At 43.4% G+C, this 24738-nt stretch overlaps 2 protein-coding genes across 3 annotated transcripts in view; one reads left to right on the top strand and one right to left on the bottom strand.

Moving 5' to 3' along the window:
- asic4a (acid-sensing (proton-gated) ion channel family member 4a) overlaps nt 1–15932 on the top strand; it is a 99213-nt gene extending 83281 nt beyond the window's left edge. The window contains exons 4-10 of the mRNA XM_067254954.1: nt 7620–7773; nt 8618–8671; nt 10041–10194; nt 10977–11068; nt 11722–11801; nt 12614–12715; nt 13192–15932. Of these exons, the coding sequence (XP_067111055.1) occupies nt 7620–7773; nt 8618–8671; nt 10041–10194; nt 10977–11068; nt 11722–11801; nt 12614–12715; nt 13192–13314 (759 nt within the window). The 3' untranslated portion in view covers nt 13315–15932. The remainder of the gene's footprint in view (nt 1–7619; nt 7774–8617; nt 8672–10040; nt 10195–10976; nt 11069–11721; nt 11802–12613; nt 12716–13191) is intronic.
- Nucleotides 15933–16850: 918 nt separating this feature from the next.
- Nucleotides 16851–24738, bottom strand: part of chpfa (chondroitin polymerizing factor a) — a 33827-nt gene continuing 25939 nt past the window's right edge. For both annotated transcript variants that reach the window (XM_067254936.1, XM_067254943.1), the window contains exons 3-4: nt 20639–20821; nt 16851–20223 (exon numbers count right to left, since the gene is read on the bottom strand). In XM_067254936.1, coding sequence (XP_067111037.1) covers nt 18961–20223; nt 20639–20821 — 1446 coding nt within the window. In that variant the 3' untranslated portion in view covers nt 16851–18960. The remainder of the gene's footprint in view (nt 20224–20638; nt 20822–24738) is intronic.

Genomic DNA, 24738 nt, shown 5'->3' with positions numbered 1-24738 from the left:
AAGCAAGAGGAGTGCTTGAGGGCCTTTGTTGTAGCGAGCTTGATCCCAAGCCTGCCGGCGGGATGCCTGTTCTTTAACCCTTGCGTAAGCGTCACATAGGGACCGGTGATGGTGGTGAACCCACCCTTCCAGGGTTTCCTTTTGTTGCGGGGGAGTGACCTCGTAGCATGTCCAAAGGCAGACGGGCGTGTCGCCCAAATAGAACATAATGCGGGGTCATCCCAGTACTGGAATGTGTAGTGTTATTGTATGCCTGGACAAGAAAAGGCACCCGTGTGTGCCATTGGGAGTGTATCTCCGGATCCAATAAGCTTAGAATCCCCAACAGCGTCTTATTGAACCGTTCGCAGGCACCATTTCCCTGAGGGTGATATGGGGTGGTACGTGCTTTCACACAGCCATACAAATTGCACTGAACTGAAGTAACAATGCCGACTCAAATGCTGCCCCTTGATCGGTCAGGAAACGTTCCGGGCATCCAAAGGACTGGATCAAGGAAGTCCAAAGGGCTTTCACTGTCGTTATTGCAGTCTGGTCCTTGGTTGGTATTGCCAGGGCATATCTGGAAAAGAGATCAGTGATGACAAGCACATAGGGATAATGATCGGTTGGTCGACCTAAAGCCAAATAGTCTAGCCCCACTACTTCAAACGGGTAACTGGTCTTGATGGATTTGAGAGGAGCATGAGGCTCCCTTCCCAGCTTACTGGCCGCACATATGGCGCAAACCCGGGTCCAAGCTTGCACCTCCTTACCCATACCAGCCCAGAAAAAGCGGCGGCGCAGGACAGATAGGACCTTTTCTGCACTGGAATGCCCAGTCATCTGATGGTAATCCTTCCACAGCCCACAAGCATAGGCTTTAGGGACCAGGAGTTGACCAGCTTGTGTCTGGGTGTCAGGTTCCTCAATGCGTCTTACCAGGAAGTCATGTTGTTCCTTCAGACGGTCCCATTCCTGCAACAACCGGCAAAGTACAGGTGAGAAGTTCCGCCTTAACTCTTTGGTGGGTAACTCACCCTCTCGTAGGCAGAGGTCAGGGTCCTGCATTTGCCGTGCCTGCCATGAGTCCTTCGAAGGTTCCATACCTTGCTCCCCTAGTTCCGGGCTCACCTCTTCCTCTTGTAACTCCTGAACAGCCAGTGCATCTGCTGTCTGTGTGCCCGGGAGTCTGGACAACAAGTCTGCATTCTGATTTGAAGACCCAGGCCTGTAATTTATATTGAATGAGTAATTAGCCAGCTGTGCTACCCACCTCTGTTCAACCGCCCCCAGGCGAGCAGTGTCCAGGTGCACCAATGGATTGTTGTCTGTAACCACTGTGAACTGGGCCCCCCACAAATAGTCCTTAAATTTCTCAGTCCCAGCCCACTTAAGGGCCAATAGCTCCAGTTTGAAGGAGCTGTAATTCTGGTCATTACGCTCAGATGGGAGAAGGCTGCGACTGGCGTAGGCAATGACCCTCTCGCTACCCCCTTGAATTTGGGCTAGGATGGCCCCTAGGCCCTCCAGGCTAGCATCTGTGTATACCTTAAACGGGTGGGCGAAATCTGCGAAGGCGAGTATTGGGGTAGAGAGCAATGCTTGTTTTAGCTTGTCAAAGGCCTCCTGGCATTCCTGTGTCCAAGCCACAGGAGCCACCCCACGCCCTGTTTTAACTTGTAGTAAGCGGTGTAAAGGGCTTGCCACTCTGGCGAAGGCTGGGAAAAAGCGTCTGTAGTAGCCCGCAAACCCCAAAAAGGAGAAAACCCGTTTCACCGTGGTAGGCGTGGGCCAGTCTCACACAGCGGCAGTCTTGTCTGGGTCCGTCGAGACCCCCTGACCACTGACCACATGTCCGAGGTACTTTACCTCCCGTTGGAATAGCCTGCATTTTCGGGGCTGAAGTTTAAGGCCGTGGTCTCTTAGGTGGGTGAACACCATCTCCAGATGTTGCAGGTGACTTTGGAAATTGGGTGAATACACAATCACGTCGTCCAGATAGATTAGGAGATGGTCGTGTACATGCGCCCCTAAGCAGCGCTGCATTAAACACTGGAATGTAGCTGGGGCATTACACAGCCCAAACGGCATCCGTGAAAACTGGTTAAGTCCCACTGGTGTGGCAAATGCAGTTTTTTCCTGGTCTGCAGGGGCAACCTCGACCTGCCAGTAGCCACTCGCCATATCCAGCGTTGAATACCACTCTGCCTGTTTCAACCCAGTCAAGGTCTCCTCGATCCTGGGCAGAGGGAAAGCATCCTTATGGGTGACTGCATTAAGCTTACGGTAATCTACACAAAACCGCCACGAGCCATCTTTCTTACGTACCAAGACCACTGGGGCTGCCCAGGGACTGGAGCTTTCAGTAACCACCCCACTATCCAACATACCTTGGAGCAGGGTTTGCAGTTCAGAATACAAATTGGGCGGGATGGGCCGATACCTCTCTCTGATCGGGGGTGCAGTGCAAGTGGGAATTTGGTGCTGTACTACCGCGGTGTGGCCAAAGTCATCTTCGTTAGCCGCAAAGATCCCTGTCCATTTGTGTAGGAGTGCCGCCAGCTGCCGCTGCTGGGGTGTCGTCAACCCTTCACAAGATCCAGTGCTGGGTGGTCAGCCAGTTGGCTCTCGGGCACCGGTGGGGTCTCTGGTACCAGTTGTATGTCCATCTCCACTTCACGTGGTGCCGTGGCCCTAAGCACCAGACAGTGACGTGCCCGCACGTCCTTGGAGTTGATTTGGGTCACACTGGCTAGTGCCCGTCTCTGTGGGAGTGTCACAGGGTGAGCATGGGGATTACAAATGCGCAGCATTACTTTACCTCCCCGAGTCCAACTTAGCGTCCGGGCCACACGCCACTCCTGTTCCCCTGCATCACCCCCGAGGTCTTCGATGAGCACCGGGCAATCACTCCGGTCGAGTCTTTGGGGGATATTGGCCCAGATCACGATCTCAGACTCCGCTGGCACAGAGACAGGGGCTTGTCGCTGGAGTTTGGCCACTCCCCACACCTGCTCGTCAACTTGCACTCGTCTGCAGAGGGTAAAGGCTTTATCCCATGCTTTCTCGGCTGCTGGGGGAACCATAGACTTGAAAGCCACCTCGCCCGGATGGCCCTTCTGAAACAAAGCCTCCCAACATTCCGAGATTACATTCATACCCAATAACCCATATTCGGTACTCAGGCAAGCATCCTGGACTATGACGACACCCCTGGATGGTATCTCTAAACCCCCCACTATGAAATCCAACACTGCATAACCTACATAAGGAATCTTTAGGCCATTTGCAGCCTTGAGTGTTAGCCAGGGAAGGTCTCTCGCATCACGTAGTACCTCTTCCCAAAGTATTTCTGAAACAGAGTGTGGCTAAAAAGGGTTACCTGTGAACCTGTGTCTAAAACACAGGGAATCTTCCTCCCTCGGATGGTAACTTCCACTTCAGGGCACCGACCCACTACTGCGGTCCTCTTAGGGGCCGCCATACAGGGCCCTGCCTCAGTCACTCGCCCTGCAGTGGCCGAGGCAGATGAAAACCCGCGGCAGTAGGCCGACGAGGGCAGTAGCGTTGGATGTGACCTGCCACTCCACAGTCTCTGCAAATTTGTCGCCCTTCAGCGTCCCACTGGAGGTGGTCTGGGGTTGGTTGGGCGGTCACTACCCTGCGGGTACCTCCGAAAAGGGGGGCCTTGGCTGGGTTCCTTTGGCCGGTATTGCCCTCTCAGTTCCTCCACCAGAGTCTTACTTAGGACGGCCATTTTTTCTTGTACCTCTTGTTTTAACTCTGCCCTAAAGGACTCACGGAGGTGCTGTAGATCCCTAGCAGGGGCCGGTGGTTGTGATGTGCCCCGTTCCGGGGGTTCTGTGCGAGTCTGACAGGCTAACGCCTCATCTTCACGGCCGGCTTCCCGCTCCACGGCCATTGCCTCCTTGCATGCCTCTTCAAACGTCAGTCCCGGTGAAGCACGCCTGATCAGCCTCATGATCTCTCTTTTCACTGGTCCTTCCCAAAGCCCCCGGGCGAGCTGAGTCTGGATGATCCTTTCCATTGGACTGGCGTGGCGGGAGTCAACTTGTTGCCATCTGAAAAAGAACTCACGAAGACGAAGAATAAATTATTCTACCCCTTCCCCCGCTGTCTGCCTACACTCAAAGAATTCGGCCCGTAAGCCATCAGAGGAATGGTGGTCGCCATACTTTTTGGACAGAGCCAGTAGGATCTTCACGTCAGAGTTTGCGTCATTGTGTGGCAGCAGCATTGCCTCCCTATGGGCCCTACCATCCAAAGCATGCAAAAGGAAATCAACTTTTTGTTGGGAATTAAGAACCTGGGCACGCAAAAATGCTTCGACCTGAGCCTTCCACTTACAAAACGTGATCACATTTCCCTCCCCACTAAACTTGGGGATCCAGGGGGCACCAACAAACCAGGGTAACATAACATGACTCATTGTTAGAGCCAGGGGGTGGCTGCTCATTACTGACCCCTGGGGTGTCCGACCTAGCTCGTTGGCTTGGGCCTGGATGATTCTGCTCCTCTGTCATGATCTCTGACCGTTGGGGATCCTGCCGACTACGCCAGAAAAAAACGCGCAGAGAGGTAAGGCTTTGAGATGTAAATTACAAACAACCTTCTCTACCACAACACTGGGCCCTCGGTGTAATCCCCAACAACTCAGATGAACACACAGAAGTAGCAAAAATCACTATACTTTATTTGGTACAAAAATTCATATTACAAGGCTTTGGTATGGTAAACTCCAAGAGAGCATACAACGCTGGAATAGGCCCAAATGTTCCTTGTGTGGCATAAGAACCGGGTTTTAGGATGGAACCAGCCCAAAGAAGCCCTAGCCCCTCCTTTGCCACCTGCTGCCCACGAAGTGTGCTGCCACAATTAGACTCTCCTATGCAAACTGTCACACCCACCCAATGACTAGACTAAGAAGCTCACTGCCCTCAATTAGAAGGTTAGAATATTGCACTATACCGCTATCATGCGCACACGTTAAAACCAAGGTCTGCACTTCACACTCTCCACACAGGGTAGGCCACAGGCCATTCGTCCTTCGTCTACCGGAATCTCCCTCTTCGTGCTGCGTCCCTCTTTTCTGGGCTTGTGTGCCAAGCGACCATGCCCCCCTCCGGAGTCGGCACCTGTTGACAATCATCCAACCCAACACTCCCTCAACCAATTATCCCATTAACACCTTACGACCCGCGACATTATCACACACTATTACACTGACTGCCATAGTAAAAATTCACTCAATAAACACTGCGCGCGAGTGACCAGGCAGTGTGCAATACAGAAGCTTGTTGAATCACCTCAGTGTAGCGGTGCGTTCTGCGTCGTGATAAAGTGAAAGTAAGGCAAGTTTGCTATCTAATACCACAACAATCTGTCACGAATGTATTTGTAATGGCAATTAGCTGTAGAATATTCACAAGAATGTTAATGATAGAAACATGGTTAAACACCAACTTAAAAGATAGCTATCGCTAGCTCTATATCAAGCAAGATAGCTTAATTTGTCTGTCTCATTGCTTGTCAGAATCTGGAGAGATTTCCAACAACCTTATTTCGTGATGAACAGTCAGATATGTTACTCTGCAAATTTAGCAAAGATCAAGATTATTTCAGAAAGAAATTACTACAAACTAGGGATGCGTATTGATAAGATTTTAACGATTCCGACTCCTTATCAATTCCTGCTTATCGATTCGATTCCTTATCGATTCTCTTATCGATGTTCCCCTCTACAGCCAAATAGGTCTGTGCGTCCTGCACCACCCACACACACACACTCGTTCTAAACAAATTTCTCAAACTGGCTTTGACTGGCTCTGAAATTAGCTAATACCTACCACCTCTAGGCCTCTTCAGGCCTCTGTTTTCAAAACAAAATCTAGTCGAAGATAGAAACTTTCAGTTTCCTTGTGTTCAAGCTTCTATTACTCAACACCAGTAGGACTTACAGGGGTCCTAACAACAGGGGAAATAACTTCAGTGTCACCTTTCAAAAGAGACCATTTACATGCATGTACTCCAAATGGTTCAACAACAGCTTTCAATGTACTTTGGGTATGTTGTTTAGGCGTTTTCAGGCACATTTAACAGGACTATTAAAAGGTTAAACAATTAAAATGCTCAGTTTAATAATGCGACACGCGAACGTTTGCTGATAACACACACCGCCCCGATAACGTGAAATTATCAATAAGATCAATACTAATGGGAGACGAATGCCGGAGCTAAAATGTATGCTTCAAACGACGGGACAGAAGATAACTAGATCGACTACACACAATAAAGGCAAATTGCTTCACACAGTAACAAGTGGTTGTAATCACTTTTGAGCAGTTTAGCTCTATCTTAGATAGTTAGAGATGAAGCGCGAACGTTAGCTGCGCTGCTGCATGCATCAAACACATGACGTTCCACTTCATTCCATGCTGTGTGTTCAAATGCTTCTTCATATTTGTAGTATTTCCTCCCTTTGACGAAATAGACTTTTTACACGCGTTACAAGTGGCATTTTGTCGTGTGAAATACAACCAAACTTTAGAACGTTTCTTCCTAGTTGCCATGTTTGCTGCAGTCTGTCTTCGCGCATACGTGCGCAAACTTTTATAGTTTATTCAGACAGACATTCGCGTGTCCCATTATTGAACTGAGCATATCGATTTTTAATCCATTATTAAACTTAGAATTTTAATTGTTTAACGGCCCAGAGAATCGTTAACAGAATCGTTAAGGAATTTTGCTTACGATTCCAAGGAATCGATTCACTGGGAACCGGTTCTAAACAAGAACCGGTTCTCGATACCCATCCCTACTACAAACTACTACAAACAATAGTGTTTGTAGTTTTAGTAGTGAGTTGTCGTGCCATTTACTTGGTTGGGGCGGCGGCAGGGGTGAACTTCGTCCCGGGGGGGGTCGGTGGGGGGGGGGGGGGGCACTGAGTTGACCCCCCTGATTGTCATTGTATAATTTGCACACTGATGGTACGTCAGTACAGCTCTGTTAAATACCATATGCGCTTTTTGTCTAGGTGTTTTTGAGGCAGACGCTTTTTTTAAATTATTGTTATGTGTTTAGATTTTTGTGTGCCTCGCCAAGATTTTCTCTTGCCCCATCTGGCCAGCCCTATGAAAAATGTATGGGGGCGCAACTGTAACTCATGCCTAGCCATCCCCTCTATTTGCCTTAACTCCAGCCCTCTTCTAATCTAACTCCCACCCTGATAACCCAACTATACTCCCCTCCTCACCTTTGTACCTCCCTCCTCTCCACCCTCTTCCCCTCCTCACCCCTTCACTTCCATACCCTCCTCACCACATCCTTCCCCTCATCACCCCTCCAGTCCCTCCCCTCCTGTCCTCTTCACCTCCTTCCCCTTTTTACCTTTTCACCTGTTTTCCCATCTAATTTCTTCAGCCCCCCTCTTCCTCACCTCTGCAACCCTTCCTTTCTTCACCCCTCCACCCCCTTTCCTCTTTACCTCTCCAACCTCCCCTCCTCACCCCTCCATCCCCTATCATCCTCACCGCACCAGCCCTCCCTTCCCCCTCTCCTCAGAGTCCCTGTGTCGGGCCCACACCCAAGGCTCTAATCAATGTCTCTGTGCTCAGTTGACCTACCTGCCCCAGCCCTGGGGAAATTGCCGTTCCACCAGTGAGCAGGTGATCCAGGGCTACGACACATACAGCATCAGTGCCTGTCGCCTGCTTTGTGAGACCAGCGAGGTGGTCCGCGAGTGCAACTGCAGGATGGTGCACATGCCTGGTATGGAGGTTTTTTCTGTCTCTCTCTCTTTCTGCCTCTCTTTCTCTGTCTCACTTATTTCTCTCTCTCTTCATTTTTCTACCTCTAAATAAAATAAAGAAACACACGTCTTAAAGTGTTTGTTCTGGTACATAAGTGAATTGAACTTATTGAATGTTGAGAACATTTCAGTAACATTAATGTTCAGTAACTCTCTGACACTCAATACAGCTGACTCCTTTGCCTCCCTTATTGTGATCCAGCTGAAAGGATGGAGACACAGCTTTGCATACACACACACACACACACACACACACACAATCACACATGAACAATCAAAAGGTAAACCCACATCATCATAATGGAACCTCTGTTCCTCTGAACACTGGCTATAATATTTGCTAATTCATCTCTCCTAATGCAAATTGAAAAGAAGAATGCTCCCAAAACATTAACTCTGAGGGCTCCTTGAGCAACTGTCAAAAATGTTCCCATATTATCCACAATTAATTGCGTTCCTGATGAGTTATTGTCATTAGACGTTCCCTCTCAGTGTTGGTTGGGTAAGGAGGTGAACCCTGATTGGATTTTAAAGGCTTTCTAAATATGCCTTTGGGGCGGGGCTGTTGCATTTCGCTCTGCTGTGCAATCAGGACTAGACGTCCAACATGGTCGATGCGGTGTAGAAGACACTCATCTTCCCCCACCACTCTACGCCCTCCAACCCCTGACTTTCATCAGGAGACAAATGATCAGAGGAAATGAGTGCTGTTCTCAATGGGACGTCTCTGTGTCATCAGAGATGCAGGGAGGCTATCATTATGGATGTGATTGATCTGACTCATTTTCAGTTTTTCCTCTGCAGGAAACGCTGATATCTGCACTCCCAGTAAAATAAAGTGTGTTGACAAAGCGCTGGGTAAGACATGTTTGTTTACGTTCCGCTCATTGTCGCAGATGCCCTGTGATCAGTAACGTTTTCTGTGTGTGTGCATGTTATTTTGTTCCATAATTAAGTCATTTGGGGCTTCGATGTTTTGAATTGGAGATTGCAGGAAGAGATTTTTTTAATGAAATTGCTTACTTATTGATGTTTTACTGGAGGTCAATTTGACCCAAATGCCAGGGCCACTCACTGCAGTCTCTTTTGTCTTCTCCGGACATTGCTATTCTGTCACTGGCCTGAATCCTACAGCTCCTGCCTCACCTTCCTTCTATCCCATTCCTCCTCTCTCCCTCTTTTCTCTCCCTCACCTTCTCTCCTTCTCTCTCCCTGACCTTTCTCTACCTCTCTCAGCCAACTCCCTCTCCCATTCTTCCCTTCCTCCCCCTTATTTTATCTCCCCTCCCTTCTCTCTGTCTCTCTCCCTCTATTCGTTTCCTCTCCCTCCCTCACCCACAGTCGTTATCAGTATGTGGAGGTGGCATGTTTCAAAGACATTATGACGGCCGTAAAAAAGAGAGGGTTTATTAGGTAATGGGAGATGTATCAGTACAATTATGATCTCCAAGCCAAATAAGCCAGAAACGTAATTATCTCTTCAATGGAATCCGACCCCATTTAATGGGTGGATGAGCTAAATGTGAGTTATATCTTACATGAATGGTCCATATTTATATCTGCCGCACTCCTCTACTCAAATAATATGAATACATTCACTCCTTGTGAAAGGTAATAACTTAAAAGATAATTTATATATTTCTATTATATAGGTAAATTATTTCATCCTTCTGTCCGAAAATAGATGCTATGCTGGTCCTGCATACATATAACCTCATTATAATGCTTAAAAAACACACAACTCATCGCATTAAAATTGCTATTATCAGTTTTCTATTTGTTCTGGGTTGTATTGAAAAGAGGGACGATGTGAAGTAATCTATTGTGGTCTGTTTTTATGTATTTGGCATTCCAGAATTTTTTTATGCATGTACTACATTGACAGTCTAACATTTATGCATGTCAGATACAGAAAAGTGATTGTAATTTCCCATGAAGTATGGTAAGGAACATCAACCTTAAAGGGTTAAAACAACTAAAATGTTTAACTGTACTATCTGTCTGAGTGAGAAATATACACAAAGCCTATTGAGGCATACAATCATAACCAAACACCTGCAGCACAGACGTGGGACCAGCACCAAGGAAAACAGGGACCTCACATTGTTCAGCTATTTTGTAATCACCTGAGTATATAGTTCTTGTACGTTACCCTGACGCTACACTGGTCCATTCAACCAGGCTCATTGACCCAGACCTGGCTCTCTGTTGGGCCTTTGTCTTCCAGCATTGCTCCAGAAGAGCACAGGAGACACCTGCCTCTGTGAGACTCCCTGTAACCTAACCCGCTACGGCAAGGAACTCTCCATGGTCAAGATCCCCAGCAAGGGATCCGCCCGCTACCTCTCCAGGAAGTACGACAAGTCTGAGGACTACATTAGGTAGGATGTTGTCTGCCCGGCTGCTCTGTAAAGCTGAGGGGAGATGACTGCTCTGACACTACCTCAGGATCCGACAATCTAACTTAACTTGATTCGTTTTAATTAATTTAATTTAACATGAAAGTGCTACTCTGGTTATGTATGGCAGACATTTAAATGCTTTGTGGTATAGGGGAGAAACTGTAATCATTAGTTGTTCTCTTTGATGGTATCCAGGCATGTAAGTGAATCAGTCTTATGACCATTGACTGTAAAAAGAATGGACAACGCGTCTCCGCTTCCTCCCACTGTACAAAAATGAAGCCAAAATATCCCAGATAGGGGTGTTGCCATCTTGCACTGGTGATGTCATTTGGAGCCATAGTCTGCACAATAGTGATTGGGTGGTGGTGTCAAGGTCCCACCCATACACTCGTCCGACCCAATTACAAGCACACAATAACCCCTTTTTAACTCAAAACAAACTGATCAGAAAAATTAGCACTTGAACAGACATCAGCGTGATAAGAACTACCTAAAATGACAGAAACCATCTTTGGGAGAATTCTTTTTAGACATGCGTTTAGATTTGGCATTTAGGTTTGTCTGTCCCATTCACTAACATGGAGGGAATTTATGACCTATACTGCAGCTAGCCAACAGGGAGCGATCAAGATTTTTTGGCTTCAGTTTTCAGAGCTGTAGTACCGTCCATTCTTTTTACAGTCTATGGAAATGACGCAGACCAATACATTCTTCTGTCTTTTATGAACCTTCTTTCTTACTTTTCAAAATGTTTCCAGAGACAACTTCCTTGTTTTGGATATTTTCTTTGAAGCTCTCAACTATGAAACAATTGAACAAAAGAAAGCCTACGACGTGGCTGGTTTGCTGGGTGAGTTTTTTTCCCATGGCCACTTTATATTGTATATTCTCTCCTTATTTGAGAGTAATAATTTGTGTTTCATGTTGTTGGAGATAAGGTTTTATAATTGGAAAGCTGTTTGCGACAGGTTCTTTTGGTCTGAGCGAAATTTCAAGATAATGACCAGATAACATAATTTATTTATTTGTTGAAACGTGCAGGGCCACAACAATGAAAACAGTTAACACATGAAACATTTAACTTGCTTTGGATTGTCTGCAGCTGCACACCTTTCTCCTCCTCCTTTCTATATTTACAATGGACTCAAATCAGTTTCAACCGAAAAAAAAAAAATCAAACACAATAAACAATGAAAATTGTCTAGACCAAGGCCGTAGCCATGGAGTCAACTTTGGGGGAGACAAATTAAATTTTTGTTAAGATGATTTCGGACAGCGTGCTTTGTTGCCTGTCGTAGCGTAGCACATTTATATTTTTATATCAATATATTGGGGAGGACATTTTGACCAGATTTGAATATTGGGGGGGATGTGTCCACCCCAATATATATTATGATTACGGCCTTGGTCTAGACAATGGTTTATGAGCTTTGAAAGTACCGAGTGGGTGGATGTTGACCCCCTTCAGCAGGAAAGGGCCCTGACATTGTGAATTATCTACAGGTGATATTGGTGGCCAGATGGGCTTGTTCATCGGAGCCAGTATCCTGACCATCATAGAAATATTGGACTACATATATGAGGTGCACTGTTATTTTACTATGTGTCCCAAACATAAAGGCCCAAATGTAAAATGCTGTACAATTTAAAAAAAATAAAAAAAACTTTTATAGGTAACACATTTAGACTGGAATGAACCATTCCTAATTTAAACCAAATATTTCCACTAGCATTTTCTACCCTCGGAGCCCATTCATCTGTAGGAATTATTTAGCTATGTGGAAATATGTCAAGCAATCCAATTAATTCTTTTGATCCTAGTAACAAGTGTTTCAGCATTTTGTTTTTACATTGTGAACTCCCTGTAAGCCTCCATCACCGAGTGGCAACTTGAGTCTCTCAAGGTTCAGATTCTTTCCATCTCAGGCCTTCCATCTACACCTTTTCAAGTGTGATACAAACCTGTAGATGTGTCAGTCAAGAGTTTGAGGGGCAAGGCCTGCGTGTACTAGGCAAATTATATGGAAATCCTCCCCTGATCCCCCCTGGGAGTCAGGTGGCTGAGCGGTTAGGGAAGCGGGCTAGTAATCAGAAGGTGGCCAGATTCCCGGCCGTTCCAGATGATGTTGTGTCCTTGGGCAAGGCACTTCACCCTACTTGCCTCGGGGAGAATGTCCCTGTACTTACTGTAAATCACTCTGGATAAGCGCGTCTGCTAAATGTCTAAATGTAAATGTGAACTCTGCAGATATGTTAGCTTCTGTTATGATGGAGTCAGCTTCTGACTTGCTCTCTGTCACCCTGCTCCCTTCCACACACACACGTTCACCTGCATTCACACACACATTCACCCCCCCCCCCCCCCCCCCCCGGCTGGCATTTTATGTTACCCCAGGTAATCAAGCACAGGCTGCAGCGCCTACTGAGGCCTCGGAAGGAAGACAGCAACCAGCAGCAGACCAGCGCTGTGGCAACGGTGGGCCTGGAGAAGCCCAAGGTGAGACTGATAGAGGTAGAACACAGGTCAGAGTGTGCAATACATGTATGGCGTTATTTGTGCCAAGAGATAAAGGGAAATTAGTTGGTTGAGATTTCAGAGGTTTTGTCAACATACTCATAGCAATAATACTGCAAAGACTGATTTGATCCCAAAATTTGAAAATCTGTAGTTGGCCAGATCAAAGTTTTCTGTTATTGAACAGGATTACAGAGCAGTCTTTAGCTATAGAGCACACCAGGTTTAGGTTTACTGAGCCAAGTATAGACTGTCTGACTGTTCCTCTTGCTATACTGTAGATGTCATTGCATTGTTGCACTTGCCTGGTAGAAATCCAGATTGTTCCTTGGCTCTAACCACTGAAGTACTGTTAGATCTTTGCACTTGAAATCCTTGATAATCCGCTATCTATTTATATGTTTCTTTGGATGAAAAATGCCTGCAAAACAAATTATTATATATTTTTGGCCCAACAGGAATCCAGCGACATGTCAGGATTGACAAGGAATCATCCGGAAGGGGCCTACGCCAACACCATCCTACCGAACCACCACTCCCACCATGGTCGCCACGGTGTGTTCGAAGATTTCGCCTGCTAAAGCGGACCGTCTGACCCTGATGACAACAAAAGATGAGGTGCCTTCTCTGCTATGACAGGGCCCCAAAAGCAGACCCTCTGATCCCAGTTTGACCCTTCTTTGCTGTCACCAGTGAAAGCTACAGCCAAAGTCGAACACTCAGCCTGTGCTGCTTACAGACCATTTGTATGTAGGCACAGAATAGGCACCAATATTGCAGTTCAGTACGAGGACCGCACCTATTTTTCACCCCTCACGCTCTGAGCCAGCGACTCTGTGAATTCTAGGCTGATCGTTTCGGTATGAGGTCACCACATGGGGAAAAAGAAGAGGACTGCATGTCATCTTAAACTGGTTTATATGAATAATCAGTTTAATTGATCACTTCTCGTTATTGTTTCCCACTCACACCGCCCTCAAATGATTTCTCTGTCTCTCTTAACACACTATCCCGTAAAGAACATTTCTATCATTGTAATTTATGTATGTATTAATTAAATAGGATAAGGACCCCTCTATACTGTGTACAAGATGAGAGAACAGAGTAATACACAACACAATGGTGTTGCGTATTACTACAGATCACCATCTGACCAATGCATTAAGGTGCTTTAGACAAAGGAAATGTCCTTTATCCTGAAAGACCATGTCTTAAATTACCAATATCACGATTAGCTACTATATCCTAACAGGGACTGCAGTGTTGTGAAGGGGGCAGAAACATTATGTCTGTACATACCTCTCACAGCAGAGAGAAAGTACTGTTTTTAACAATTTATGACTTTGTTGAGCTAATATGTATGTATGTATATATACGTATAACCCTCTGTGATTCTTATTTGGTATATTTATTTATTTATTTTTGGAAGAGATGGTTGTAGGTTATAAAACACTGACACGTACTTGTCTATTAATGAGGAAGAAGCAGACTTTTTCTCTGACCAACAAACATGTATAGACATAATACATATTGTGTTTTTTTATAGTTTTATTTTTACTCACCTGGATCGACTAAAAACCCAAAATGAAAATAAGAAAGATGCTGATACTATAAAGAAACAATTCCGATTTTTTCTTTTGACCCAAGCTAAAGCAAGTAACAGAATGCTACTTGAAATATGCCCCTCAAAAATGTAATGACATTACTTAAGCATTCTTCAAGTCTTTCACAGTTCAATACAAACCATCCTAGGTAGAATACTGTTCAGCCCACTGTGATCGTAAGCAGGCGCAAGAAGGGAAAAACTAAGTAAGGAAAGGTGACAGATCAGAGATAGGTACATGATTTTGTGTGTGTACTCTAGCACACATCGGTGAGCACACTGGACAGTGTCCTTTCAAAAACACGTGCTTTCTTAAAAGACAAAGCCCAAAAGGGAGTCCTTTCCAAACTGAAAGTGAGGAAGTTAAGTGACTTCTAAAAGTAATATTTATGCCCCCTGTTATTGCTGAGGTTGTGATGGGAGTGTCTGAGCCAGGAGCCAAACAGCTGTCAATTCTCCGAAGAGAGATGCTGAGCTTCGTTGAAAGACCCATCACTTTTACTGCTCTTTTTCTGACAATCCACAGTGGGGGTCCAGGACCTAGACCATGTGGAGGGAACTCCACAAAGTGATCAACTGATGATACCTCACAGTAGTAGTAGTAGTAGCATACGGTTACGTTATAATCAAACTTTTGAATCTAGTTTTCTCTGAATATTTTTGTGTTTCATCCCGTTTCTTTGGTTGATAACAACCTTGCAGATGAACTGGGTCCGCAGTCTGAATATAGATTTGTTAGACCACCAAGTCCACAAATGAAATTCTACATCCATTAGCCTTTGAGAGGACCTCCCCTCCATGTCAAGCAATCATAAACCTTACATCACTATTTAATATTCATAATCATGTCTCACTATGACATTTTCAAAGGTTCCCAATCACAGTCTCTGATGGCAGGCTGCACTGGTTGTGCATAGCAAACTTCCCTTCTGTCATCAATAATACTATCTTCTGACACATTCATAGGCAGTGCTGTGCAACTGTGAAAGCCCTGTGTCAATGTAATTCTTTGACAGTTGTCTGAAGCTAAAATATCTAGAATGGATAAGGAGGATTCTCCTCATAATAATCGTTAAGAAAACAGAGAATACGTTTGCACTTTGTAGCATGTACATGTGCACACAGCACTATGTGACAAAGTGGTGAAGCTGCTGACTAGACTGGTATTTCCCCTCTTAACAAGCTGTAACCGACACATATTTAAAAATATTTTTCAATCAGTCTGAATCTGATACTCCTCCTTTTTTTTATCTTTCGTTCCACCAAATTAAACCAGTTCAGATCAAATTTTAAATCTTCTGTGATCCTGTTAGTATTTTGTATATTCACAACATGTACGTTAATCAGTCTATGAGGTCTATTGGTGTATTGCTAATTTGTCTCATTTCCACTGAATGTTCCACATAAAGACAGCAAGGGATGACCTCCTGACTGCTAACATTTTCCAAACCAGGAATGAATCCACGAAATTCAAAGAAACAGCTGTATGACGTGGAAATTGGATAGTTCACTCAGTTACTAAGGAACACCTATGACATTTTGTACAGAAGTCTGAAATTGTGACAGTTTCCTCTGTTAGAACACATTTTATAAATGTTATGGTAAGTACAATAAATATTGAAGTTTAGATTGGTAAAATTAAATGCCTCCTATATTATCTCCTGTGTAGAGTTTTAATCTCCATACAATCTCCTTCCTTTAACATGGATTTCAGCAGATCTAAGGATCTGAGGATTGATGTTCTGCACTCATATCAGAAATTGCTAAACACAAAAGTGTTCACACAACACTTAAGTTCACATTCGAGTACATTCAGTCCTTGGGATACATTGAAAAGCTAGATCGAGTGAGAGAAAGAATTCCTAAAAACAAGTTAATTGTCAATGGTTTACACTGACTGACGAACTGACCTAAAGTAGCCAACAGCGCCAACTATAAACTGTTATAATACATTCAATGTTGAGGCATACATTTTTAAGACATTAAATGTCAGTCCTCTGAGTTTTTATTTTTTCTGAGGAATTCTTGAGTTGACATTGTGCCCCTGTGAGTGGAGAAAGTCCTGGATTGTATGCAAAATGGAGCACAAAAAAATTACATACCATTTACAACCCACTGCCGTATAGTTAGGTGGTTTTACAGCATACCTCAGTGTGGCGTGTATAGGTCCTTAAAAGACTATAATTACTCAAGGCAATTTCCCTCTCCAAATTACCTCTGACTCTGGTAAAGGCATTCACCTACGGTACTGCTCTCAACCGAATCTTGTTAGAATTGACTAGTATAATATTTAGAAGAAACTCTTAAATAGGAATTAGGGACATTTTGCCTTTCTTAACTGTTGTCCAGCCAGTCCAGAGGGTTGACGATTTAACCACACTGGTAAGGGCACTGTGGATGAACGTGCTCATCTGGTGACACCTAAAGGACAGTGTCGTCAACTTCACGGAAAGTTACATATAGCCACTTACTCCTGCCTCAACATCAAACAATACAGAAGAAAACCAAGACATGTTCATAATTAAATTTGGTTTATTTTATATTTACAATAAGTCAGTTAATTTTTCATTTATAATTTAATGTTATATGCATGTTCAAGATTTATACGTTACTCTTTATGCCTCGTAACTCTAACTTTTGAAGCACAAAAGGAACCAGTAAATGTTTCTCGTTGATACAAGAAACAGGACCTATTCAGCCTGTACAGTCTTAGTTTGGCTGCTTTAAAAAAGAAAGATACACATTTAATTTACAAACTGTCAAGGTCGACCAGTAATGGCCATCATTAACACTATAATTGGAAATGCATTGTGATACGCTGCACATTTCAAATGGATGATTCATAAATGAATCCCATATTGGAATTCTACTGGTAGTAAAATACTACCAGTCAAACTCAACAAACAAAAAGTTAAATCCAGAGCGTAGTACACTTAGAACATATATATTCATATATATCCTACATACACACTGGGAATACTGCGGCAATCTATTTGAGTTTCTGCACTCAATTTGCATAATGTAATCTCATTCGGTTTTAGTGAAATTATGAACATAAACATACAGAAATCTGTATGCAATTACACTTATACAATATAGGCTGATAAGAGTAATTTATATATTTGCATTCATTTCATGAAAGATTAAAAGTATTTAGTGTTTTTCTCAACAAAATACAATATTGTTTGAATCAAATACATTTACAGTGTATTCAAGTGTATCAATTAACACAAAACAAAACTGTCATTGCGAATTCAGTTTTAATGTAGGCCATGTCACAGTCAGCATTGAGTGACAGAGTACATTGCTATTGTAATCATTTGATAAATATTTATCATGTTACTATACTTGCTATACATTTTGAAATTAGCCCTGTCCTCAATTGGACATTTATCCGATTTCACCATCATCATCATCTATACAATATTGCACATACTTGCTTAAAACATCTAGTACCAGCTACATCCACTCCCCTGAAGGCATCTGTCTGGACAACACTGAAATAATGCAGAGCTGTTGGTTGCATGGAATACATTTACACACGTGCCCACAACCCATTCTATGTAACAATTTTAACATTTTATGGGTTCAAATGTAAATTGGATGAAAAGTTTGGAAGAAAGTGGTCATGGCAAAGACATTTATGACATAGGACATGAGGAATATCCTATTCCTTTGGTTGTTCTGGACAGATAACATTCATGTAATGTATACATTATTAAACTAGCCTACATACTACATTTCAACCATGTTCAAATATTTATTTAAATAAATATTTATTATGGTTTATTGTCAACAAGTCCTTTCTTTTGTGTAATCACTAGGACTATACTGGTAGAATATCCATGACCACATCTATGTGCTCTGTTAGCACCACAAACTTGACCTTCAGCGATATACAAGACTTGTCCAGACAGTCTATTCTAAATTCTGAAGGTCATATGTGGACCTTGCTATGGTAACAACTTTTCGTATAATATAATAATCCCTTCAACATGTCAGTGCTAAAATAACAACATGCTACCAACATAGTACCATTTAAAAATGATAAATCTCTCACTGCATAATAAAAAAGGGTTTGATGTTAAATAATATGTAAAACTGCATATAGTGTGGGAAATGTAAGGAAAAATATGATAACAATTGTTTTAACTTTTAATATTCTGTGCAACTATTGACATATGTATCAATTATGAAATGTTTAATTATGACAATATAACTATAAATATGAAGGCGTGACAGAGGGATCATATTGAAGGCATATCAACAGAAATGTGCTTTGGTAAGAGATTACTTAACTGCAAACAGGCAAGTATCAAAAGCTGTACATCTTAAAGCCATACCCTTAAGAATCACATTGCCTAAGGAATCTTTGTAGTGTAAAACAACCATGTCAAAGGTGACCTGTCATAACAAAGCTTAGGCTCCTCGCTCGATAATGTGGAATCATGCACACATTTGGTTCCAACATCTCTCTGATATGGACAGCACATTTGCACTGTAAACATTTAGCAAAAAAGGTTTCTTTAGGAATGTATTGCATCTGATTTTATACACACTTTAATTTGCACATATACACTCACACATGTACACTTGGGAGTTTATCAAGAGTTTCAGGATAGGCTCAAGTGCTATTCCCTTGCTCTTGTTCAAACAACAGCATGGCAAGCTGTGACCGTGACCCCATGCTGACCAGGTTGCTCTGGACACACCTGTGGTAGATGTCTTCACTGAGCCTCGGGTTGCAGGCCTGGTATCGGTACTGCTGGTGCAAGGCGGGCTCCACCGCCCTGAACACGTGCAGGACTGAGTACTTGACGAACATGTCATAGATATCCAGGGTTTCCAGGATCTCCTCGTTCTCCTGCACATCGGCGGCCATGTGTGTCCGTGTTGTCATGTAGTCAGAGTTGTAGAAGCAGGCTTCCTCGAAGGAGCTGCGGTCAAAGAGGCCTGCGTCCTTCACCATGTCAATGGTGGCTGGGGGCTGCGTGTTGTGGTAGGCCAGGTCCGGGTTGTAGTCCTGGAAGTGAATGGGGAAGAACACCTGCCAGTTGTTGATGGAGTTCATTCGGCAACGGTTGAGGAACTCAGCATTGACATTGGTGTTGACGTTCGCGATGAAGAACAGAGTGTCCACCGGGTGCTTCTTGGAGATTATGTCCATGAACTTGATCTGGGAAGGGGTTTCTGTCTTCACACTGATCCATGGGATCTTCACTGTGGGGTACTTGTGTTCATAGGCATTGATCTGGGCCTTCACGCCTGCAAATATGTCGTTCTGGTTGACCTGCTGGGCCTCTAGTGGGTCATAGATAAACAAGAACGTAAGGATGGTGTTTTCGCTGGTCTCGAAGGCATTCGAGGCAAACACTTCCAGGAAATGGTTGACGTAGTTTCGGTCCTGAAGGTTCAAAGGTAAGATGATGTGGATCCTAGTAGCCTCCGTGACATAGGGCATGGGGATGATTTCAATACGGCTTAGGGGACGCACCAGATGGACCCTTTTGGTGATGGATCTGCTACGGCCTTTCTGGTTGACCACCTCCAGCTGCAGGTCCAGAGTGTACTCCATTCCTCGGGTCGGATCGAAGCGCCTGTAGCCATTGACGAGATGCTGCTTCTTCAGATGGAGGACCGGCTTGTACTTCTTGTTCAGCTCCCCCATTGCCACATCAATGACATCCGCCACATCTAGGCGGTCAACCCCACGCAGCTCGCACTTGGGGGAACCGTCGATGCAGGAGTAGATCTGCTCCTCTGTAAAGTAGTCCCACCTGAGAACCTCAAACCGAGACTTGGGCTCAAAGGGAGGGCTGATCCCCACTGGCCACTGGGAACTCCGGTTTCCATCGAATGCAACCTTACTCACATTCTTGATCTCGGCCTGTGGAGACATTTTACAATACATGAACAGCAGGTCTATGAATGTCCTGGAAGAGTGATGACACAATATAACACACTCAGACACTTTGAACTATTCAAAAGAATCTTCAGCTGAATCTGTGAAGACCTAATGATAGCAAAGAGAGGGCTTTAACCCTTGTGCTGCCTTCGGGTCACATGACCCAAAGGTTCACAACGAACCATCGTCGAACCAATTTTACCCAATTCAAAAACAATAAATAGCATTTTCTTTTAACCTTCGCAATGTGGGGGTTCTGAGACAGCCCGACGGTTAAAAGAAAATTCCTCACTTTGTTTTTGTATGCGGTAAAGTTGTCGCAATACGACGGTGGGTCACAATGACTGATGGGTCAGAATGACCCGAAGATAACACAAAGGTTAAGGGCATGGTTTACCTGCAGCTTGGTGATCTCGTCGTACGTCCTCCGAAGTTCTATCTCAGTGAAGTGTCTGTGCAGCCGGTACATCTGCTCCGGGTCAGACACTGGGTGAACGGTTAAGGCATTTTTGAACTGCACGTTCTCCTCTGTACTTGGATCAGCATTCTTGCCCAGTTCGTAATGGTCATACTGTAGACCCTGAAATCAAACCAACATAATGTTGGCCAGTCGTAAACATGCATTGGAAGAAAAAACACAGATAAAATGTCAAAACATGACTTTCTTATAAAGTATTGTTTTCTCTGACCTTAGAGACCCAACACATTTCACAGCTCTCATGGAACAGAATACAGACTTGGTGTTACTGGTGGATATGTAAGACATTTTAAACCACTGTACATGAGTGCCAAAAACAATTATGAGCCAGGTCTCTAGACTGCGACCAAATGGTTGCATTGTGTCTAAAAATTAAGTTTAATTGGTTATGTAACATTGGATAGAACGGTGGACCAGTCACTGTATGAGCTCAAAGCAGGCACATACTACTGTGCAATTAGCAAGCATTTTGTAGAGAAATGAAAACATGACGCACCACAACAGATATTTGCACTCACACAAATGCTTCTGTAAGGAGTAGGAAAGACGGAAGGTCGGCAGACTTTTACCTTTTGGCACACAGACAGCTTTGTGTGTCGTTTATTCAAGTGGGCCTACAAAGACAATACTTTAACAGAAAACGTAGCTAGCTACCCACAACGTAGCCCACACCTCACTGCGCCCTTCAAAGGTGCAGTGTCCACTTAAACCTGTCCAGTGAATTATGAAGCCTACAAAGTAGTCTGCTAAGTAGTCTGCTACTCTCCCAAATATATTTTGAGGTCTCACAGATAACATTTCAGGAGCATATGCGACCAAAATGGTCGCAATTCTTTGACTTACATTTTTTTTTTATTATCAAATATGAGTAAGTACTTTTTATTTGTCCAATAAATTTTTTTATATAAGAAATTGGCTTCTCCATGTAGACATTTTAAATAACTATTTATTCATTGAACTTTAAGAAAATGTTCCATATCGTGCTATGTATCTTATCGGGATATGAAAAGATCTATATCAGGATATGAGCGATTTTTTTAAACGTTTCAATTAAGAACATGGTTGCAAATATATATGTACAGTGTAGAGCACAAATCAAGACTGTCGTAATTTTGAAATCAATTATTTAAGCCAAAAATATTACATTTATCGGACTCTGGATGATCTGGCCGCCATTGTTGCCGGTTGCGCAGTGTTCACATACCCCTTGGTTTCAAGTAAGCTCCCGAAAACACTTAGTTTTAAGGGGTATGTACCCCTACCCCTCGATCAAAACGAGTATTGGGACAGCCCTTACTCTCACGTGAACATGCAAAACTAAGGGGTAGGAGTAAAGGGTAGGGATAAGACAGAGAATTGGGATTCGGCCTACGTATCAAGATTCCAAATTTCCAAGAACCGTGGATTCGATAAGACACGCACATTTCTATTCCTAATTTCGGTTCTCAACTCACCCGGTTGAGCCTTTCACATGGCGTCAGGCTGATTGGTTGACTTCACAGTTCAAATATAAAGCCATAAAGTTTCTAGCTTACGGCCTCTCCATCAAATGATCGCCCGACAAAATGAAATGAAAATTTGCACAAAAAAGGCTAAATTGCTCAGACAGCTCAGAAATAGCCTATTTTGTGGTGAAATATAGCCAATAGAAATTAATGGATGGATGTTGAGGATTGGAGCATAGCCACAGACAATTTTCTGTGGCCAGTTGTTCAGAAGTGATGTGATCGGATTTGGGTTATTGGATTGGATCAAATTTAAAAAATGGGTTGTTTAAAAAAAAAAAAAAAGGATTCTGAAATTGGATGAGATCACGTAATCCAGTCTTGGTTTTGATCTGGATCAAACCTTCAATATGTGTTGTTCAAAACATTTTAGTAGGACTGGGATACCTTTGATCTAAAAAATCAAGATCATTCTGATCCCAGCAGAAGGGTGGATTCAGGGTGGATTTCAGGATCAAAATGTAATAAAACTAGAAATGTGTCAAATAAAACTGTATTTGTATCATGTAGTGTATATACATATATTTATATGATGATTTTGTGAACTACAGGACATTTAAGCCTTTTTCAGATTTTGAAACATTACATTACATTAAATTTAGTCATTTAGCAGACGCTCTTATCCAGAGCGACTTACAGTAAGTACAGGGACATTCCCCCGAGGCAAGTAGGGTGAAGTGCCTTGCCGAAGGACACAACGTCAGTCCACTCCAGATTAAACTTTTTGAACAATTGGGCCCTGGTGACCAGCTTTGATGTTCTATGATGGAGTATGGGAGTGCAACGGTACTTAGGAAAGATTTGTTGGGTCAGATGTTTGTTCATTTCCTCCAGGAACACAATGACACTTATAGAGGGACTTGTTGCCCTTGTTGGTTAGCTGTAACTGATTTAAGTACTTGTGCTCGCTGTGAATTATATTATTGTTGCTTGCTTCCCTACAGGTACACTCTAGCACTTTCAACGTTCATGTTGTTTAATTGTTATTTGTTTAACTACATGCTCTTCTGGTTCTTCCCATTGGCACTTATTTGCTTTTCACTTATGTATGCTTCATGTTTTGGCTACCCGCAATGTTTTTGGGGCTATCTCGTTGTTTATGATCATTGACCTATGCACTGTAAAGCTCTGTCTTGGAAGTCGCTTTGGATAAAAGCGTCTGCTAAATGAATAAATGTAAGATGTCAGAAAACAATTGAGTCTTGATAAACGTAGAAGTTAACTAGCCATGTGTGTTCTGATAGTAGGTTAGCTGGCTAGGTTCAGAGCTGTATCCGCAGTGTTCACGTTAATTTGGTAATTGATAGACCGTTCGGACAGTACGCACTAATGTGGCAGCCCACATGTATGAAATTGTAGATTAGGGTTAGGGTGAACCAGAAGAGGAAAAAAACAGAATCGGAATCAATAAAATTGAAACAATACCCAACCCTAGTTGCAGGTCAATTTAAAGGGGTCATTGAATGCAAAACCGAGTTTACCTTGTCATAGCTGAATGTAACACAGGTACTTTTGTCTATGGGGACTTTTATTTTGACGATTTTATTTTCTCCGGCGCGCTAGCGGGAGATGAAAAGGCTCCTGGGTAGGAGAAGAGCTAGCTAGGGGAAGGAAGAAGCTGACTTCATGGATCGCTGTAGAAGCTAACATTGTTACGTTGGAGCTGAGGACTTATGCAGAGCTGAAGTCGATTAATGGCGGTATTGGACGGAGAATAGTGTGGCAGACTGGCTGCGGGCATGAGAGGGAGTTGCTGGAGCCATGAGTCTCTTCTAGAACACTGTTGTTTTTTTTGTAGTTTCTACCGGAGGCAATTTTGAGAGTCCTGCTATTTTTTACACTCGACAGTGAACAATAACGTAAACGATCGGTTTTGAAGGAGTGGTTTATACGTTTTTTCGAGTTTTCTTGTTTTTTTCTAAAGAGACTGACGATCGCCTGTGATTAAGATTTGATGTTGGAGAGACATTCTTTTTTTTCTTTGGCGATTTGGATTGCTCGTTTGTGCGTGCTGCATGTGAGCTAAGCTGTGCTGTGTGCGGGCTGAGCTACGCCATTTTGTGTCAGGAAGTTTTCCTGAGTTTTTGTTTACCCTGCCATCCTTACGACATCTCATTGTTCTGCCTCAGTTGTTAATCCTGTCATCAGAAATCTTCAAGTCAACGCATCAAAGTCGTCAGAAAGGAGACTGGTATAACAGTTCAACACACACACACACACACACACACGGACATTTCACTAATACAAACTGTGTTTGAATGTACTAGGGGTCTCAACTGTGAATTTGAACTGTCGATTTGTGAATTCAAGTGTTCTAAGAAACATTTCTGAGGTGTTAAGAGGTTTTCTTTTAAGTGTTACATTTTATTAAGAGATCCAGAATAACAGTTTATTGTATTTTTGTAACTTTTTGTTATTTTATCCTATTAAAGGAGATAGGGTAACATAAGAGAGGCAAAATAAATGACCTGTTGTTAAAATTAAGACATCTGACAATATCTTATCAAGTTACCT

The sequence above is a fragment of the Osmerus mordax genome, chromosome 2 (assembly GCF_038355195.1).
Source record: "Osmerus mordax isolate fOsmMor3 chromosome 2, fOsmMor3.pri, whole genome shotgun sequence".
NCBI lineage: Eukaryota > Metazoa > Chordata > Actinopteri > Osmeriformes > Osmeridae > Osmerus > Osmerus mordax.
The sequence above is the reverse complement of the archived record's forward strand: the minus strand, read 5'-3'. Positions and strand labels throughout refer to the sequence as shown.